Source organism: Athene cunicularia, assembly GCF_003259725.1.
Source record: "Athene cunicularia isolate RWA chromosome 1 unlocalized genomic scaffold, athCun1 chr1_part1, whole genome shotgun sequence".
NCBI classification, from domain to species: domain Eukaryota; kingdom Metazoa; phylum Chordata; class Aves; order Strigiformes; family Strigidae; genus Athene; species Athene cunicularia.
The window spans coordinates 79,840,495-79,861,814 of record NW_020799091.1 but is presented as its reverse complement, the minus strand read 5'-3'; the positions used below and the strand labels follow the sequence as shown (position 1 = coordinate 79,861,814).

Here is a 21,320-nt window from a genome sequence, read left to right as displayed (position 1 = left end):
GATCTAAACCAATTTGTGTGTAGGTACTGAATTTGATCACCTTCCCACCAAGCTGCATGGCAGTGCAGTTGCTAGTCGTCACATTGAGATGTACATTTTTTCATCAGCAGCATTTGAGTGTAGCGGCCAAAATAACGAATCAGAGTGTTCTTCTTTCTTTCTGCAGAGCAGGGGCCATTTATTTTTCCAACAGTACATACTTACGCTCTCGTTAAAGCTCTTACTTCATAATTAGCAAATCAGCAGTCAGACAGCTATCTACCTTTGCTCCTATCAGCATAAGACCACTCTAACACGCGCTGTGCAGACCAATCAACTTCTTGTTCACACAGCAGTAACTTTTCCCAGTTCAGTGTTGGAGCTGTCTGTTGTTTTTCCCTGCCACCTTAGCACAACTCAACAGTTGCTTATCTTTCTTCCAAGGCCTGTTTTTTTGGTGTTCTTTCCCTCTTCCCCTGTGTTTTGGCTGCAGGAAGACACTGAGCCATGGTATTCTCAGCAAGTGTATGCAAGATACTGGAAGCACTATGACTTAGCCATGCGCTGGATGCGTAGACACCAGAGAGCCTACAGGAAAGCCGTGGAGTCCTTTTATCACCTGCCATGCCATCCTTCTGCAGCCTCTCCAAGTAGCCGCCACTCAGATTGGGATGGGAATGATCTCAGACATACCCAAAAATATTCTTCCAGCTATAGCCCATATGGCAGAGCTCTGTACCGTGGAGGAGCTCAGCAGTACGCAGATGCTCACCAAGGCAGGGAGGATGCTGATAGGGATTGTGAAATGGAGGAGGACTCCGAGTCTGAAGGGGAGATAGAATATGACTTGAGTAACATGGAGATCACAGAGGAGCTTCGCCAGTTTTTTGCACAGACAGAGAGGCACCGGGAAGAACTGCGTAAGTCCATGCTTGTTCTATATTTTCTGGTACTTGGTGGCCATAATGAGTGATGAATGCCTTCAACATTTACAGGTTTTGTAAGAATCCACAGCAATAGACACTGCAAATGAGCAAGTCAAATGGAATGAAGTAGGGAAAGCTGGTTGGCATGCTTAAGTACCATTCATTAGAAATGTCTCAGAAAATGTTTGCAGGGTTTTTTGGTAGGAGAGAGAGAAAATTATGACTGCAAAGAGGAGAAAAACACATTTGTCCAGAAAATAATACTCATCTTCAGTGCTGAAGGCAAAAACTCTGAAATTTTTATGGTTAAATTTAATTAACATGCTATATGTTTGAGAGGGAAACCCAGAGGAAGTGCTTTACTACATCGCTGAACCTTAGCATAAGCCTCGATGTATTTTATAACGTGGAGCACCCATTTTGTTTTGTTATTCTTTGGCTAACCCAGTGATGAAACTTAATGACATTTTTCTTTTCCCCCTGCATTCCTAAAGTACTCTTCATTCTGTACTATACCACAAGTTTTCTCTTTGGTTTACAGCTTGATATGGACCTAAGTAAGTCTTTACGCAGGGAATAGAAGCCAAAGACTTAAGTTTTTTTCTCTGGTCTTGATCCTCAGAGGTATTGGTCATTTTTGGTTTTGTGAAATCCTTAAAAGAAATAGAAAGTTATGCTGTACTACTTTATTGACACTTTGCTGCATATACAAAAGTTGCAGGCAAATTTATTATCTGTTTTACAAATGATGATGAAAATTCTTCCCACATGACTCCAATAGGAAATGCCCAGAATGAATGTTTAAGGGACATGTTTTAAAAATGCATAATAAAGGCAGTGATTGGGAGAGAGAAATATTGTGTTAAGTTCTTTGATCAGAAGGTATCCAGTGAGCTGAAACACTTCTCCCTAACTTCACACTTCCCATCAGTATGATGCACAAGTCATGTAGTTAGCAGAGGAAAGTGAGTTGAGGAGCTCAGCAATAGTCCCTAACATGCATCCTTTTCTCATCATGCTTTTGCAGGATTGGCTTGGTGTTCTCTATTGAAATGTTCCTTTGATAAGGTACAGGATTCTTTAAGATACTCAGCTACTTCTGGAAATGCAGGACATTTTCTTTGGATTTATTTTGTGTCTATGGTTAGTGGGGTTTAAAGATACGCGAGTGATTAAAGTGGTAACCTGGAAATTAGGAAATCTGGGCTCAGATATGTTCTCTGTTGCAAATATCCTATATGACCTTGGCATATCTATATAATCTCTTCTTGACCCCTCACTGGCTGTTGTTGCTAAAAATAGGATTTGATTCTTTATGATGAGCAGGTGAATTGGGAAGAGGTTTGTGACTCCAAATACAGATTTTACTTTTGTTCCTTCTACCACAGTGGTACTAGGAGCCTTCTGGAATAATTAGGTCTCTGCTGTGTGCCTAGTTCTGGGTAAGTGTAACTCTGTTCACTTTAGTGACACTATTTTGCATCTTCATGCAAATTTAAGCAGAATCTGGTCTTTAGCTAATGCATGCTTCAATTTCTATAGTAGTTTCCCTGATAAAGTGAGGGTAGTAATAATAATCTTCTGCAATTCCTCAAAGCATGAAAAAGTAAACAAGTACTTGATTTAATTGAAATTTAAGTGCCACAGAACTCTTGGGTGAATGGTGCTATCTAAATGCTAATTTTGTGAGTAATTAAAAATACAGTATGATCTTGTTCAGAAATAATTTTTTCTTGTGTGGTGGTGCAAAAGGAAAATAGTACCCATTTTTAAATCTGTTGAATTTTATCAAAAGAAGAAACATAAGCAGCAGGAAAAGGGGAAAAATCATTGTTTCCCTGATGGTGTAGAAATGATCTGGTATGGAGACTGTGTTGGAGGCAGTACCACTCTACTTTAGGAGGTAGTGTTAGTAATTTTCCTGGATTCTTTCCGAACAAAGTGAAATTTAGGGGTTTATTAAGCTGCAATCCATAATGACACTGCCATGTTACATCTTTAATACTGTGCTGAAGAATGATTGCCATTCCATATCAATGCTCAAGAAGATGGAGATAATTCATCCACAAAAGAAGCCCACAGTTACCTAAGTATTTCCTCTCTGATACCTTTTCCTTTTAATCCCAGACTACATCCTGGGCTGCCTGTCCCCCAATTTAGGAGTAGATTTGTAGAGAAATTTGAGCACTATAAAGCTCAGTAATGCCTGAAATATTGGCATCCGTGTCTGGAAGAGACATCTAATGCTCTTAGGTAAGAGTTTTAAATTTTCTATAAACTGAATGTTCGCATATGTCAAAGCAGAGTACCAATAGTGACCTTGATGATCAGTTGAGGTATAAGCTAGCTGTTAGGGAATGTTAAGGGGAAGGCTGCCTCTCATGTTTTCTTTCTCTGCATAAATAAGGGGATCCAGGCAGAGTTCACAGCCTTTGACCACTGCACCTTGATAGGCACTTGGGAGAAGACACCTGGCTTGCTCTTGTTTTAAAATGAGTGCTATGCAAGAGTTTGATATATGTCTATTGGCAACTTATTGATATGTGAGACACATGGGAAAAGAAGAGCAATAGGACAAACAGAAAGGGCACTTAAGGAAGGGGTACAGAGGGTGGAGGTCTGATTTATCTTTGTGAAGGATGACTTCCATTAGTCAGGTGTTTTCAAGCCCTGCTAAATTAGGAAATACTACACAGCATTAATACTGCTATTTTGAACATGCATAATGAGAGTCTTGGTTTACCAAGTAAGATATAGCTGGTTTCCACACATGATCCATGTCTCATCAACATGTAGAAGGATAATCAAATGGATGAAAATGAATCCTAGCTGATATCAGACTCTTCACTTCTAATGCCTGATCTAGAGTCTGCTGGAGGTAAACGTGATTGCAGACATCAGAGGGTAAGATCTTGCAAACTTTAACTGTGGAAGGCTTCTGTAGACCTGAGGTGTAGGTGGGAAAGGTATTTGTATCTGGATGGTGATGTACAAGCATTAATGTTAATTGCAAAGAGAAGATTTTCAAAGGTGAAACAGGCATTACGTCAGACTAGCCAAAGAAGAAAACTTCAGGTTTACTTAATTTTTCGATAACTGCCACAAACTTGAAGAACAAGCAGATTCTTCACTTCTGTAGTGACTTATTTTTTTGTTTGTTTTCACAGTGGGCATTTGCAGGGATTGGATGACTTGCACAGTAAAGCCTTTGAAACTGGCAAACTCTGAGCCTTGCTGCATGATTTAACACTTCAGCAGTGATACAGTTGTTCACCAGATCTATTTTTTTTATCTTTGAATTCATGTCAAATTCTTACTAGTTTTTATATTCATGTCATGGGTTGCAGTCAAGTTCCGTGTTCCTGGAATGCCCTGAAGTAATTGTGAGCAGAGTTTTGCTCAGGCTGTATCAACTCAGACATATTAATGCACTACAAACTTATCTTGTATTCTAGATATACAGTGCATTTGGTTAAAATCCCTTAAAGAGAGTTTTAATTTCTTTCCTCTTCAATTGTTTCTCCATATGCAATCATAATTATCTAGACATTCTATTTTTAAGGGGGTTTTCTTGTCGGGCTAGTCTGTTCTGGTTCTTCATGTAACTGGTGATGCTAATATACTGTGCTGCTTGGGGATGTTTTTAGTTGTATTTAAAAGTCTTTCTTCGGTCTGTTGAAAAACATGTTGTTATTTTTCTGGGTTACCGTACCTGTCAGACCTAGGTAGTATACTGAATTCTTCAGGCATCCTAGATGTAAAAGACAGAATACAGTAAGTTAACTTTTTATTTTTGCAAGAATTAAAAGGACAAAAAAACGAGAAAGGAAGATTCACAGGCCTAACAATTCTGTAAATTCTCTAATGGCACATATTTATTAAACTTTTAAATTTAGCCTTTGAAATGTGTAGTTTATGCTGTTATTCTTTGTTCTCTTCTTACATATAAGATAAAATGACTAATTGAGTGAATACAGCATTGCAAGTACGTTGAGAACCATTCTGTGGTAGTCAATAGGCAATGAGACAGTATCCTTTATTTAAAAAAAAGTACCATCATGTCAGTTCATTACTGAAGAATAATAGTCTGTCAGTTGTTAATGCTCAGACTATTTTTTTCCATTAAAGCCTCCGTCTGTATTGCCCACACATACCCTCCAGCTTTTCCCAAAATAATGTTGTCTCAAAATTTTCATTGCAGATGGAAAACCTTTACAAAAAAAATGGAAAAGAAATGGTGAATGAAGATCTTTGTTTCAAATCTGCAATTGTAGGTTTTTTCCCTTGGGTTTCTTTTTCTCTGAAAGATGACAGTTGCCACCGCCTCTTCTGTGAAGAAGGAGTAATGGGATTTTCAAAGTTTTGAAACATGTTTGAATCATACCAGATCCATGAAGCTTTTGGTTTTGTTTAAAGCATATGCGCTTCTTTGGAAAACACTGTGATGCAGGTTTTTTGTCACCATGTTTTCCTTCTTTCCTTCACTTTTGGTAAATGCTTCTCCCTGTTCTTCATCTGTCTTTTTCTCCATCAGACTGTAGTTCAAATTCTTACTCTTGGTCACCAGCATCTTTTTCATTTCTTCCTCCCAACCCTAAACAGTGTGCATAGTGGACTTATATCTGTTCAGCTTTCTTGGCTTTGTCAGCATTGTTGTCACATGAACTTTTACCACTGTCTTTGGAAGATGAATTGCTGAAGCTTCTAAGAAATGCCTGTGAAATAAGAGTGCTCTCTGCAATATGTGTGGGTGCTTGTGAGATGCTTTTGAAGCGTGTTCTTTTGTGAACTGAAGGAGAAATGTGAAAGGCTCTCCTTTGTACCACATCTCTGGTTTTGATGATTGAACCTTTTATTGTGTAGCAGCAGAATCCTCTCAAGTGTGCACACTGTGTCCAACATAGAGGTTGCATTATTTGGTACTGGAAGCCAACAGCTGAGAAAAATGTCTCCTTGCTAGAGAAACAAGGAAAAGTGCCACAATTTTCAGTTCTTTAATATTGAAAACTAATCTGTACTTGCAAAAATAGAGGGTCTAAATTGCATTTGGAGAACAACAGTTGGACACAGTTTTATATCCGTTTTATAAGAGATAAGATCATTTTCATACAAAGAGTATCAGCTTGGAAACACAGCCATCCCTGGAATATGTGATAGTCAAGAAAATGTCCTTAGATCTCATACTAGAGACAGAATTTGAGCTTAGACTGTATAGCTTTGCTATGTGGACCTATGTCTTTCCTGTGAATCCAACATGTTTTGCAACGAATGGACATTACAGGAATTAATGGAAGAGAGAAACTGGAAAGCTTGAGGTGCTGCTAAGGAAACATTGTGCTTTCTGTATCACTGGACCAGATACAGTCAAAAATGGATATCCTCTGCTGCATGCTCAGGAGAGTTGTGTGAGAACACAACTGAAATTTTATGTCTGTCTTATTAGTCTTTCTTATTATTATTATTTCTATTAGTCTTTCTTATTTGTTATGTGCCTCAGTCTTAGACTTTTGGACAGTGTTGGCAACCCCTGAAAATACACAAGAGCAAGGCGAGGCTTCTTGTTTTGCTGCTAAGGGATGCCTCAGGTTTCAGCTCCTATGTGGCCTGTGAGGATGCTGTGGACCACACTCCCATGTGTGCAGCCTGGACGGTTGGGTGGACCTGGGGCCTGGAATGCTGCTGCCCTGCCTGCTAGGGGCTGTACTGGGCTTAGTTCTTCCTGAGCATGTTGTGCAGTACTGGTAGCTGAGTCACATCCAGTTTACAGCTAGGAGCAAGGGAAAAAAGAAGCTCATGTGATTCAGTGTTAACTGTAGTATAGACATTGCTTTAAGAGGGATGCCAAGATGTCAAACACCTCTTATTTCCTCTTGCATTTGATGGAAACGAAGAGTGGTGTCTTAATATGAAAATATGTAGTAAACTTGAAAACCTGTGTTTGAAATTGTCACCCTTTATTTGTCTGTCTAATGTGTTCCTCTTATTACAGTGGAGATACTATATACTTCAGGTGGCTTGTTGAGAGGTTTAACTTATTCATATTTATAAGAGATTTTGAGTACCTCAGCAGGAAGTAAGCAAAAACCTCAAGTGATAGAAGAATGAATAATATGATCTGAGAAGAATTATTCATTCCAGGCCTTTTGCTTAACAGTTAAGTTAATGTCATCCCTGTGACTGAAGCACATCCTGTTGACATCATCTTTGAACAAATATAGGATTTGAGATACACTTTCTCCCAGAGAGCTATTATCCCTAAGTTATTTGTGAGTCAGTAAGAGAAGTCTGGTAGTCGTGTATTGTTGCTGCTCTTAGTAAATCAGTGCTGTGGTAAAATTCCTTCTGCCTGGACTTGTCTTGAGGATATGAGAATAAGGTGTGCAGGACAGAGAAAGATCATTGCTCCTCTCAGCTGCCCTGTCTCTCACCATCCATGTGCTAGATCTGCTTTTGATAGCTGTTTCTTGATAATTTCTGGTCTCAGAAGGATCCTGTGGAAATAGGTCAGTAGCTTGCTCTGATGGATTAGCTGTTGGGACTTTCACTTTACAAAGAAAATAAATGCAGTAACTCAGTTTTAGGTCAGACAAGCAGAGTATCAGTGTCTGTTTTGTGTCCGTGTGGTTTCCAAGGCTTGAGGGTGTTGCTGTGACATACCTGGGCTCTGCAAAGTTTTGGTAAAGAACCACCAGGCGGATAGACCCCAGGGCTGAGATGCTGCATGGGAAACAAGGAGTCCTTCCCTGGTCTTGTAAGAGCAAAAATAGCTTTCCGAATGCTGTTATGGAAGATTCCTTCATATGGAAACAGTTTGGTGTGGGAAGACGCAGACACTACTTACACTCAGAACTGGTGTTGATAATTTTTGAAGGCAGGTCTGCCTGCTCACTTATGCCATTAGCATCTGCAGCTGCTCTGAGTGGCTCCTCTAGTCTTCTCTTCAGTCTTTGTCCCTGCAGGGGAGCCTGTGAAGGCAGCTGCAGCTGCTGTGGAAAAGAGCAGGTGAGGCCATGCTGACAGACACAGCTCTAGCGAAAAGCAGCGTAAAAGCTGCTCTGTGCTAATTACTCGACTTGGGCAGTCTGCCTTCACAGTTTATGCACATTTCCATTTCCCCTAAAATTCCTCGATCACTGGTTCCATCTAGGTGCAGCATTTCTGGATCTCTAAATTATTTTACTTAGGAGAGAGCTCTTGTCTCAGTTCTGTCCTGATAAATCTGAATTCATCTACCTTTAATGTGATACTCTCAACTTTGTAAGTGGACAGTGACAGTGTGGGCTATGAATTAAGCGTTTTCTAACACAACCTTTTTTGTATCTACCTGGGGCACAGTTGCTATAGCAAGGATGTTAGTTTCAGGGTGTACAGCACTGGAGTAATTGTGAAAAGCAAATGTCAAAGACAGGTGGAAATGGATGTAATGATGCTGTGTGTTTTCTATGCTCTTTATCTACAAAAACTGCTCAGAATCATGGCAGAATCACTGCTCACAGCATGACAGAAGAATATCTCAAGCATTACATATTTTAGGTCTCTGTTATAAAGCAAACTGGATGTGCTTGGAGACACGTAATTTACCCCTGCTATTTTTACTGGGGTAGTGTTAATGCCAAGACTTCAGAGGCACCATTTGTTTTTCAACATCTCTCACTGTGCCTCAGTTTTATCAGAAGCATCCAGATGGAATTCACATCCATTGTCATTAGGAAAATGTGGGTGCTCTTGAGGCGCAAACTGAGAGTTCAGAGACTTCCATCTGCCCGAGTTTTTCTGAAACTTGCTTCCTAGTAAAATCAAGTGATAGAGACAGACAGAGGCTGTTAGACTACCCGTCTCAGACTTGGGTGGCCTTTACACACTTCCATCATGACCTTGGACATACCATTTGAGACTACATCCAGAAAACCTTTCAATACAGGTGGAATTTAGAAGCAGATATCCAAAATAATAATCTTTCCCTCCCAACTGTGCCTTCCAGTAAGAAGGGAGCTAGTCATTTACCCAAAAGATGATGGATCTTAAGCTCCAAGGTGCAAGAGAACATTGTCACTCTTCTTTTTTTCAGTGGCTGGGTTGAGCACCTGTGCCATTTTGTGATATGACCTACTGTGAAGACCATTCCAAGGAGTCTAGAGCACCACGTACTCTAGGAATTTTTGTCCATTTTCTTTTTATTTGGACCTATAATACAGTGATGATAGCACTTCCCAGTCTCTCAGGAAAATAGAGAAGGTTGAATAGAAATTGAAAATAGAGAAGGTTCTTCACCAAGAAACAGTTGTGCTGCAGCCATATGAAGTACTCAGTACAGGTTGATCCAGCTGTTCCTATTGTTATTGGCCTCCAAAGTACCCAAACCTGTTTATCTGTATATCAGAGCTTCCCCTGATATTTTTAAGACATATGTCTAAGTTGTTATAACACTGCTCTGCAAAACACTGAAATCATGGAGGCAATACAAAATGAAGAATACATCTTAAATGGATATTTGTACGGAAATAAGGTTTGTACTGAAATAAATAACATGGGTGTCATACTTTTGATTGTTATTGTTCACATTTAGCTGGATAATAATCTCATGGGTTTAATTTAATTTGTAGTTGATGAAGTGGTGGTTGTTGCTCTAACAGCTCTGTATTCATGGAAATTAGAGAAACTGCAAAGGAATGTGGGTCTCCAAAGAGCATGCTAGGCCTCAATCTTAATATGGTTGTTCAAATGCTAACAAGCCAATGCTGCTGTTCTCTCACTCTGCACAAGCCTTGCAGTGCACCGTCATTTCTAGGAGGTCTGCAATTTCAGATGTGGTTGCTGAGCAGAACAGTTGGAAGACACACTTTAAAATTCATGAGTTATCATTGCTCTGGGATTTTTGGCCACTGGTATGGTGGGAAGGAGGCTGATAAATTGTAGAAGAGTCCACACTATGGAGATGGCATCATGTGTCACATGTTGGTGGAGGAGGTGTTGAGGTGGTAGATGGCAGAGCATCTGGCTGGCTTTGGAGGAGTGCAGGAAGAAGTATCTGCCTTTTTCCCATCTCTCCATTTCTGAGTAGGTAGAGTTGGTGATGTGTAGTTTCTTGCATTCCCTGCTTTTGCATTCTTCCCCTGGCATTAGTTACTGACCTCTGTCATGAACAGGCTGTCAGGCTAGATGAGCTTTTACTCTGATGGCTCTCCTCATGTAAAGTCTTCATCAAGTCACTTAAACACTTCCTTCGTGTGTGAATTGCCCCACTGAAGTAACAGAGGAGAGACATGGAGCTCCCCCTTGCTAAGAAGTACAACTTGTCTTTCATAAGGGCAGGATTCCAGCTGCCTCTTTGAAAGGAGAGACCATAGTCACGCTTATGCTTCAGCAACCGATTCTGGGATTAGTTATAGTGTCAAACTTTTGCCTTTTGCAGAAGGTACGACAGATGCACATCTGCAGGTTTTCTCTGGCATATTTTCCTAATGTTTTTTGTTGTGTCTTTAGTATTGGGCATAGCAGTTATCCTTATGTATTTATGTATATTTTATTTAATTTATTAGAATGCTGAAGTGAGCAATGAGAAGCTTGGAAGGTCAGAGGTAAAATAAGTTTCCAAAGCTACCCTTCAGCCTTTTTTTTTTTTTCCAAGTTGTGATGTTTTGCCGATTCCTTTAGTTTGACCCTCTTTCTGGATCTCTCTTAAAATGATTGGTCAGGCAGCAGATTGCAATTTACTAACAGCATAGAAAAAATGCATATTTACTTGCTGAAGTAGATTTTATCTGTATCAGACATTGTTATTTAATTCTGCATGTTTGCAGTAATACTAAGTTACAGACCTGCCGGTTAACTGAAAGGTCAGTACATTGCCTGAGTATGCTTCCTTTCAGAAAATCAGTGACATAGATAAAGGTTGCTCTCAAAAAAACCTGTTTTTCAAATATTTTTTATAAAGTAGCAGATTTCCCTGCATATATTACCAAATTGCTTTCTCATATTATGCAATAAACCAGTCTTGAATTCAGCAGTGTAGTTTGTGGCTGGAGTCAAAGAAATTTCAATGTAAAGTTTGAATGTGCAAGTTTGATTTAGAAGACTGACACAAGCTACTTCCTTTTTTTTTTTTTGCCTGAAAGCATCAAACTTTCATTATTATTTAAACTGTCTAGTGCTCTCTACATTATGGAACACTTTATTCCAAGTCCATGTGTTTAATATCTATTCAGGGCGCATGTAAAAAATTGTGAAACTCATGTTTCTTTGACATGCTTGTTTGCTTTTAAAGAAGCACTTTTAAATTTGAACATTTCCTTTTTCAGTCTCCTCTGTGCCATAAATGTATGTGTATATAGGGATATAGTTATATATAGATTTAAGTAATCCTTATGATTAGCACTGGTGTCTTTGTCTGGCGTCAGTGACAGATTGGAGTTGTTTTGGGGGATGGGACTGCACAGTCAGCTGGTCTGTATTTAATCTTATTGCTTTAGACTTGATCCTTACTAGAGGCAGCTGCCAGTGCCTGATCCTGTACCAATATCTAAACATTGGTTGGTCAGCAACTTCCTGGCTGTTTAGTCCTGTCAGATGACACAAGTGTACAGTCTGGACACCCTGGTGCCTTTGGTAGACCCCTGGTCATGTTGGGCTTGCCTGTGTATTTTCTATCCTGGGTGCACACATACTTGATTATGAATTACATCTAGAGCTTTCAGATTTCTAAAGCAGGTTTTCACTTGAGATTTCACTGGACTAGCTCCTTGCTTTGTGTTTATGAGGTTTGATTGTTTGAATTGATTTGAATATCCCTTCTTAAGGGTTTCATTGTGCAAGGTAGTAGAAGAAAATAAAGGTGATTTGTTGTTTAGCTGGGCAGTAACCAGTGTAGCCTACTGCTAGTGTAAACATGAACATGAAGGCTTATATTGTTTCCATCAAGGATCTTTGGTGGTTTGTTTTGGAGACCACAAGACAGCCCTTCTTGGTTTTTAATCCTATTTCTAAAACAGAAATCAGCTTCTGTATTCTCTGATTAACTGTGTAACTTTCTGCCAAGTTACTTAAGCCACAGATTTCAAACATAATGGGAGATAATGAATTCTTTAAAACTCTGTCAGGTAGGAAAGTATTAGAATCATTTTACAGATCTGTTACAGTGAGTCATGTGGCTAATTAACTTGAGAATGATACATACCACATAGTAGCAAACCTGGAATTGGAACACCTTGGTTCTAACCTTACTTCCTGGCTTTCTATTCATTTTGATTTCAAAGGTAGTTTCTCTCCCCTTGCTCTCTTGGTAAGTAATTTTGCCCTCTTTCTACAGAGCTATCCTCTTCAAAATGGGTAGAAAATCTCAATTATAGCGAAAGAGAAGGTATCAAACGGAGTACTTCAGGTTTGCAAAATCTGTTTGCTCTCTGCTTGAACAGGCTGTTGCAATTGCATCTTTCTTTCTTAGGGAGCACACTCTTGCCTTAGACTATTTCCTGTTTTTACCAATGGGTTTTCAGTCAGGCTGTGCTTCAATGAACATGCCTCAGTGCCAAAGCCAGGTTAAGCAGTTTTCCTTCCTAGCCATTCAGTCCTGCTCCAGCGCTGCCCCTTTAGTTCAGCATGTGTAGTGCGAAGACACTGAACTATACCAGGCTTAAAGATAACTTGTTGGGGTGGTTGGACATTTTTTTGGTGTGGGTTTTTTGTAGGATTCATTGTGTAGCCCCTTAGACAATGGTAGCAGCATCCTTCAGGGGCCTGGGAGCTGGAGCATGCAGCTAAGGGAGAAGTGGAGCAGAAACTGCATGCTCTGGTTTTGTAGCTGAGGGAAGAAAAATGTCCATGGAACCGTGGTTTCAGACTGCCATAAGCTTGCCAAGGAATCACATCTGCTCTTACTTCAAAGCCTGTAACAGAACATTTTCTTTTTTCTTGAGAATATTGCATTGCTTGTGGATATATGTGGTGAAATATTCAACTACTTTTAACTCATTCCCACCTCAACTAGCAGATGGAAAACCTGTTGGTATATCTACTTGGGGCTTTAATACCTTCAGCATTTTTGGTACTTCTCTCTCATGGTGGTTGTGACACTGTATCACTTTAGGCAATTACTCCCCCACAAAAGTCACTTCTATTCCGAACTAGTGTTTTCAAGCCAGCTACAGCATTTGATTTTTCTGCATAGGTAGACTGCTGGCATATTAAGATATGGCCTAGCTGTCTCCACTTCTTTGAAGATCAGACTTCTCCTGTTAAAAATGGGAAGAGGGAAGTTACATTATGTCATCTGTAATCCTTTTGTAACACTTTTTGCAAGCACAAGGTTTTACATTTAAGGAGAAGTTTAAACCTAAGTTTGTTTTCCCCAAGCCAGTTTACAGCTAGAATGAGGCTGTTCATTCCTCTATAAAATCATCACTCTCTTCTTTCAGTATGTTTCCACAATTCCTCTAAGTTGTTTAGTGTTCCAAAGTAATCCTCCAGCAAGTGAGACTGTGCTGTTTTCAGCAACCCAGAATATTTTATCTTTACAGATGTGAGGGTAAGTCACAATTGTTTGTATCTTTTAGGTTCCCACTGATGGAAACTCTTATCCTGCAAAGCTTTGCACTTGATAAAGGGTAATGTTTGAGCTGTTAGCCCTCTGGAAATCCAGACCTCTGTAGAAGTTAAACTTCTTGAATATCCTGTTCACAAATCCTCAGACTTAAATCCTTATTTTGTTGGAATTCCTTTTATGCAAAGATTTTGGTTTTCCCCATGGTATGCCTGGTTCATGTAAGTACAGGCATAATAAAATGGTCTGCTGCTATCACTTCAGGAAAACTCATCTAAGTTTATGGTAAAGGTACTAAGGTTTTCTAGGGAGATGAAGAAGCTGGCATTTAGCATTGAGAAGCCTGTGTGGGCAGAACATTTAACACAGCAGATAGGCCTGTGGGAAGTGGCATTCAAAGAGAGAACTAGGAGTTTTTAATCAGTAGAAATGGGTAGTGTTTTTAACTCTGTTAGTGTGGGCTGCTCAAGATCAACTCAGGTAGCATTTAAGACAAGATGAGAAAGCTCAGAAAGTGCACATGCAGCAGTAACAGAAAATCATTCATCATTTGAATTAAGCAGACAAATGAACAGGGGTATAGGTCAGTCTGAAATCATGGAAAAGAAAAAACAGATCAAGGCTGGGCAAAGTGCAATATTTCCTTGAAGAATAATGTGCTAACTAAGCAAGAAACTCAAAGTCAGTAAAGGCCATTGGACACTTACGAGGAGCAAGCCCTTGGTCTCTTTCCATAGCTACCCTCATGTGGGGCAGAGCATGGCAGACTGCAGCATTCGTGCACCTAGAGAGCTGGAGAAGGCTGCCTGTATAAGAGATGTCATCAGATTGCATATGATCACTGGCTACAGTGAGCTAAGGGTGGGACGTATAAATATTAAGAGCTGAAAATGGTACAAGAAACAACACAATGTGAGGTATGAATCTTTCATCAAAAATACAACATAGATAATTACCCTCCCTACTTTTACCTCCTTTTAATGTTGAGAAGTCTCTCCATGGAGACTTATCTCCAAATAAGAGAAATTATTTGGGGTTTGGTCTTGAGGTTGTTTCTTTCCTTGTTTTGTTTTGCAGTTGTGTTTTGTCTTTTTCTTTAATAAGAAAAGGATGAATTCCAGAGAGGAAATTTTTTTTTTATTACTACTTCAGCTTCTCAAAGGATATTAGAAAGAAAGAAAGAAGGGCAAAGTGGATCAAATTTATGGAAAATATATGACGTTTTCCTTTTTGTAAAGTAAGAGAAACAAGACATCTGAGTTTCTAAGGGCCTATGGGGAAAAAAGCTTACATCCTGAAAGGCTTAGGTCATAGTTTTGCTGAAAGTGTGTAAGAGGGCGTTTGCATATGAAACCCCAACTGCAGTGAAATAACTAAGATACTAGTTACTGTTTATCCTGGTTTTGGCAGTGCATGGGGATGGGGGTAGTTGTGTATATTTGTTCACTTTTCAGTGAGTATAGCCCAGATTACAAGTCATCTATAAAAGGTGGGAAAAGTGTGGGGGGGAACAGCAACCCAAAATTTTCTTCCAGAAGGCCTAGAATACTGATCAGTCGCAGGATGCAGTATGAGTTGGGTAGAGATCTCGGTATTCCTTAAATATAAAGAAAAAAGGCTATTGAATGTGTTTGGAAAAAAGCTGTCTCAACTGATTTTGGCCAGGTAATGATGACTTCCCAGCAGAACTGGACTTGGTGGGAATAGGTTAATTCTGAAAAGAGCTTCAAGAGAGGAAGAGAATTTTTGGGAAGAAACGAAACTGACCAATTAAGAAAATGTCAGCAATGCTTTTCCTTTGTGCAGGAAGCAGCCACCACTGCAGCTGCCCTGCATGCCTTGTGAACCTTTGCAAAATACTGTTCCATGATTGGGAGAAGCTTGCCAATAGTTGAAGCTGAATGCTGTAAATGAAAGCGCATTTATTTTAGCCTATGTGAAGTGGAAGGAGGAACTACATAGAATTGTGTGAAAATTATTTGTTTCACATTTAGAACTTGACAGCACAATAACTTGAGAATTTGGAGTGTGAAACTGATTTGAGAATGAGCTGGGGACTTAATTGCTGCAGGCTGAGAATTAGTGTTTTGATAAACCTTGCTATTCATGGACAAATATTTGGTGTTTGCTTCAGAGAAATTCTGGTTGCCCCTATAGGTTTAGAGCTATTAGACAGTTTATAATTTTGTTTTTTCCATTGTCAGATGCTTGCTGTCATCCTCTTGATTAAGACGTAGTTGTACATTTAGCTCAATTTGTATTGCTTTATATTGTTTTTAAAGTAAGTTTGGAGGTAATGGAAAGAACCCAGACTGATGGAAATAAAAGCAGTTCTACTTCCTAGCCCCTGCCTCACCAAAGAACGTTTAGTGTGCATCTCAACAGGACAAAACTTCTCTGCTGTCACCTATTTCATATCTCTGGCTGGAAATACTGCTTTTGGAAAAGCAGTAGTTTACATACCCATTTAGTTCCATGGCTTCTCTTTCCTTGATTGTCCATAACAGCAAATAGTGCCATCACTGACAGTGAGTTTGTCGTGGTAGTATCTCTCCACAAATAACTTATTTGAAACTGCAACATATTCCACACAGTCACAGCGGTATTAGCAGCAACAGCTGCTTTGTTCTATGCTCAAATTCAGCCTTTAGTATAAAAAAAACATGAGTCCCTGTAGCAGATTTCTGTCCCCAGCCTCTGCCTGGACTCTGTAGACCCGATTTACATGTCTGAGGCTGTAACAGAGTCACTCTGGGAATTTTTTAACCAGTAACAATGGAATAGTAAAAGTCAGGTTAGAAAGTTAATGGCAGTACATCTGATAAAGTAAAACATACTCCAGACATTGTTAGGTAGTTTTGAGGATGGAATTTAAGTAGGTATTATTATTTTGATTGTTAACATTAGGATGTGTGGGTTTCTGAACTACTCTGTGCTACAAAATGGAGATGGATGCACACTAAACTGTAATCCACTCATCCATCATAAAGCTTCTGCTAGAGACTCATTTAATTTCCAAACAGAAGAATTCATTATCTATCTCCAGAGAAATTAATTTTTCTTAAGTGTTATTCTGTGCAATGAGCTATCAGAGAGCATTCTATGCCAAGCAAGCAAGGAAGCAGCTGTTTCTAGCATGCAACTATGAAACTAATGAATAAAAAATTTCCATGGGCAATACAGAAGTACAAGGAATTATCTTTGTGGCCCAAGAGAGTCAACAAATATGGGTTCGATTTATTGCCCTGCCAGAGTTTTGCTGTATAACCTATAGTGAGAAACAATGGGTTTTCAGCATAGATTTTTGTTTTCTGTCTAACATTATTCAGCACAAATTACATTAGGTTCATGCTTAGAAGCATGTTACCTAGCTGTGTGCAGTCTGGTGTCCCAGGAAGTTTGTTTTCAGTGGGATGAGAGTGACCTGTGTAGTCAGAGCCTGAGCGCTATAACCTGTCCTCATAGTGCTGGGCCCTCTGTAGGCAGTGTTAGTTCTTCTAATTCAGACCTTCTGGTTAAAATGGCCTGACACCAAATAAATCTGACTCTTCCAAAAACATATGGACTCTAATGTATGTTTCCTTGTGAATTCTGGCAGTGCGGCCCACTTCAGGGGTGTGTCCTTAAAGCAAAATCTCAGAAAATGAAACGGCTCTCTGGAATACATTGCTAATAACCCATCAAGCCCTCCTGCCCTTCGACTACCAGTACAAAACCGTGGATGGTGTTTGAAATGACATAACAAAAGCTGTGTACCTGTCAGACAAACAGATGCCAAAATTGAAGTTTCTGATTATACTGTTTAAAATATCTATTTTCTGTGATTGAGGTACAGAGGATAATTCATTTAGGAAGGCTGACAGACAGTCATGTGGCTGCTCTCTATCAGTACTTTCCAGTGTAAAAATCAGCTGCAGATGTTTGACACAGATATGTCAGGATACCTAACATTGCATTAGGGTTTGCAGATGTCATGTGTTTGTGGAAGCTGTATCTCTCTCTTAGGGGAAGGAGGGAGAGCAGTATATGGCACCAAATGCAGAGAAGCATGTCCTGTATGTGACTAATGCATCCTGACCTGTGGACACTCTGTCCCTTTTAATGTTTTGGTTTGGGGTATTTTTTGTTTTTAAAAAAGTGATGTCATTAGTAGTGATCTGTTTCAGTGACATGGTTTTGAGAACTGTTACTTGTAATTGGTAGGCAAAAGAGTTCAACTTGTAGAAATGTCCCCATAAGAGAAGAGTCTTGTGTAGTACTTTGCTGTTTTAGCTTCACAGAGCATTATTTGTTCCATCAGAGCAGCACCTAGAAAGTGGAGTTAAGTTTGGGTACACTAAATCAAGTTGTTCCTTCCCAATTGGGCTTACCAAAGAGGATTTTTGAAGACAGATTCGGCCAGATGTTTCACCTCTCTGAACTGTTTTAAATCCTCTTTAAAAGACTTGGGCAGGGATTTATGTTGGGTGCTGTTTTGATTTGTCTTGAAAGCAATAGCAGTAAGGTTGTCAGTTTTGAACTTTGCAAGTCTTGAGAAATGGATGAGGTTGGATAGTTGATCTAAACACAGTGCTTACAGCTTTGTTTCATTGGATGCAGTTGACAGCAGACACTTATGTGACAGACTGATTTGTCCATTTTCATAGAGTAGTAGCTCTATGTACTCATAGAGTGCGCTTTCTCTTGGCTGTGGTTCAGCTAAAGCTGCATTGCCCTGTGCGTTGTTTTGTTATGTCACCTGCTAAGTCATTACTTTGGAAGTAACTGTCTTGTTTGGGTTTTTTTTTCTTTTCAGGGCATGTGTATGTTGGGGAGAAATGAAGCAATGCTGATTTTTACTTATTATATATATTTTGTATATATACAGAAGTTTTCCACAGTTTTAGGATTCAATTTTGGGATCATCTTCCTTTCTTCACACTTCTTCCATAGGCTTTATCATGATATATAATAGGAATTTGTCATCATGCATAATGAGCACAGCAGGACAAGTAACATGCAGTTTGTTTTCTAAGTTGTTGAAGTTGACTGCACCCTAGAATGTGTGGATCTCAGCCCCCTAGACCCAGCACAAATTTGAATATGTAATATTAAAAAAGTTAAAATAAAATGGTTGGTTGACAGCTCAGTAACTTATATCTCCTGTGGTTTATTTCTCTAGGGAGACAGCAGCAGCTGGAAGCTGAGCACCAGTATGTGGAGGCTGATCAAGACCTTTACAAAAGGACAGAGCGTTCTGTGCAGCCACCTGCAGAAAGACCCGGGGAAAGGCGAACGGCAGAAATGAAGAAACTGTATGGTGCTGAAGCTGCGAAGATTCAGGCAATGGAGGCTGCCATGCAGCTTATCTTTGATAGAAACTGTGACAAAAAGCAACCTAAATACTGGCCCATTATTCCCCTTAAGCTGTGAGCACCTGGACTGTGCTGGGACCTGACACAGAGCTGTAGGGTTGGGTGCCACAGTCAGGTCATGCTCCTGAAAGAATAAACTGCAAATTTTGGTTTTGGTTGAGCTTTGGGGAAGAGGCTGGCAAGGGCAGCATATTTCTTTGCCCTGTGTTTCTTTTACACTGTCTGTCAGTGATAGTCAGAGTCCATTCTACCTATGTACAGTTGTCAAGTAGTAATAGGAGGGACCGTAATACTAAACCTAAGTCAGAGTTTCACTTATTTTATACCTGCCTGCCTTGACCCTGCTTGCAAGAACTATAACAATGTCTATATTCAGTAAACTGGGAAAACTTAAAGCGATGTGAAAATGCGATGTCTGCTCTTCTCATTTAGGAAATTGAGTGATCCTATTTTCTAGTCTTATTTAACATAGTAGCATTTGGATCCTGTTTAACAGAGCACAGCTTGAAGTGTTATGTCTGCTAATCCTGGATTTTTTTGAGAACAGGGAGCCCACTGGCCAAGATACAACATATCAAATTACTGTAGCCCAGCCATTTGAATTATCTTTCAAAGGTTTATAATAAAGCAGGAAGTTTTTTTTTCCAAACTGATACTTGTCTGGCAGGAGTTTGACTCTAAAGCACCATTATATAGAAGAATGTTTTAATAAAGGAGCTGGGGGAAGTGGGGGAGAAGCCTGATGTGGCCATGTCTGTTAGAGATCTGTTTAGCAGAAGAGAAACTGAAGAGGACAAAGTACTTTTGAGGCCAGTGCCTACAGTGATTTTTTTTTTTTTCATTCTAATAAAAAGCATGTAATTGGTTTGAAGCTTTAAAGAAGATGTGTTAGTTTGATATGTAGCCCCAAGGGTTGTGTTTATTTTAGGTGCTGCTTTCCAATGCCCATCTGTATATTACGTGCTCAGAGTTTAAACATAGGCAAGTTAGATGTGCCTCTGTGTACTCATCCACAGCACAGGCTGTTTGGCTCCACTTCTGTCACTTGAGGGGCAGGACTGGTGACTCTGTGGAACACCGAGAATATGGAACACTGAACGCTTCCAAGGACTTTCTGTGAAGCATTGCTGCTACCTGTCATTGTGTGCTGAAGGGCTGTAGTTCATATTAAGCAGCATGTCCATGCCAGGGCAAAGGAACCTTATGCTGCTTTGTGACAAACATTCATGTGCCTTTCTGGCAACAGAGGAGGGTCACAACTCATTTCATGCCCACTGTGTCTGGTGTATCTCTCTAGCATGTGTGGTCTGTAATACACACTGTCAGTTGTGCTGTGTCCCCTGCAGCAGCCAGCTGCACCAAAGCAAGGCTGCAGCGCAGTTTCTAATAGCTTTGGTTTTACTATTACTTTCTATGTTTTTTCAAAGCAGCATTTTCTTTTCAGTTTAGATGTGACAATTGAACATTGAAATTTAAGTCTCCCGGACTTATTACTAGTGTGATTAATCTGAAAAACTTGTGTGAGACAGGAAAGGGGAAAGTTATGAACAGTCCTGCATTTGTCTTTACTCTTGGTTTTGGCGGGTTTTGTCAGAAATTCATTGTTTTGCTTGGGTTTCCTTTTGTTGACCAAATAAATTCTCTTCATAACACCTTTTAATTTGTTTCTAAAAAAATAAAAATAAACTTCCATACTTCAGCACTTCATTTCTCAGATACTAAAGCTTTCTTTTAGCTGCTGTATTGTTTAGGGAAGACTGAACTTAGAGCAAGGACAGTTTTAACATATTGAGAAGCACAAAGAGTGTTGACAGGACTTTCACGGCATGCCAGTCAATACCACACACGCACGGTATGGTACAAAATGAATGGGAGGGCTGCTGCATCTGCTGGGGGAAAACCCTCTCCCAGATTAACATGCATAGATCTCTGTCTTTCTATTTGAAATGTTTCTACTGTTGTGATGGTGTCTCCCCTGTGCAGTTCAGTACATAAGAAAGGAAGATGGGTAAAACTGGGCTGTTCTTACTTTTCAACCCAATTCCCAGCTCTTGGTGTGATTGTTTCTGCATTCAACTGGTTCTGCTAGCAGAAGCAGAAATTCTGGCCTCCAAAAGTATTTGTAGAGACCTCATACGAGACAAACATTGAATTCCTTTCCTACTTCATATAAAGCATACAAGAAACTGCATTGCCTTTGGTTCTTTTAACTGTTTCTGAGAGGGTTTAATATGCTTCATGAGGTTGGAAGTAGAGAGAACTGGATGAAGTGTTCCCTAGGAACTGTGTACTAAGGGCTGAAAGGGAGAAATACACTACTATAGACTTAGAGATGCTGCCAAATAATCTCTGTACTTCTCCTGAATTTGAGAGGATGGGCTGTTGCTGGTAGTTGGCCAGATGACTTGTTGCTAGTAGTTCAGTAGAACTGGGAGATTTTGTGTTACAGTTCTTTTACTCCATCTCCTATGTCATTTTACATTTCTAAGAAATATCTCACATAAAAAATGTGATCATGGAAGCAAT

General features: G+C 39.7%; 1 protein-coding gene and 1 long non-coding RNA gene across 5 annotated transcripts in view; one reads left to right on the top strand and one right to left on the bottom strand.

Annotated features, from left to right (window-relative positions):
• GEMIN8 (gem nuclear organelle associated protein 8) overlaps nucleotides 1-19,687 on the top strand; it is a 26,935-nt gene extending 7,248 nt beyond the window's left edge. For all 4 annotated transcript variants that reach the window (XM_026854240.1, XM_026854247.1, XM_026854256.1 and 1 more), the window contains 2 exons: nucleotides 473-899; nucleotides 18,602-19,687. In XM_026854240.1, coding sequence (XP_026710041.1) covers nucleotides 473-899; nucleotides 18,602-18,852 — 678 coding nt within the window. In that variant the 3' untranslated portion in view covers nucleotides 18,853-19,687. The remainder of the gene's footprint in view (nucleotides 1-472; nucleotides 900-18,601) is intronic.
• LOC113483048 lies at nucleotides 2,174-20,237 on the bottom strand. Its single transcript, XR_003398950.1, has 3 exons — nucleotides 19,854-20,237; nucleotides 7,559-7,562; nucleotides 2,174-2,184 (listed from the first exon to the last, which is right to left on the bottom strand). It is a non-coding gene; the product is annotated as an uncharacterized LOC113483048 (long non-coding RNA).
• Nucleotides 20,238-21,320: the final 1,083 nt, after the last annotated feature.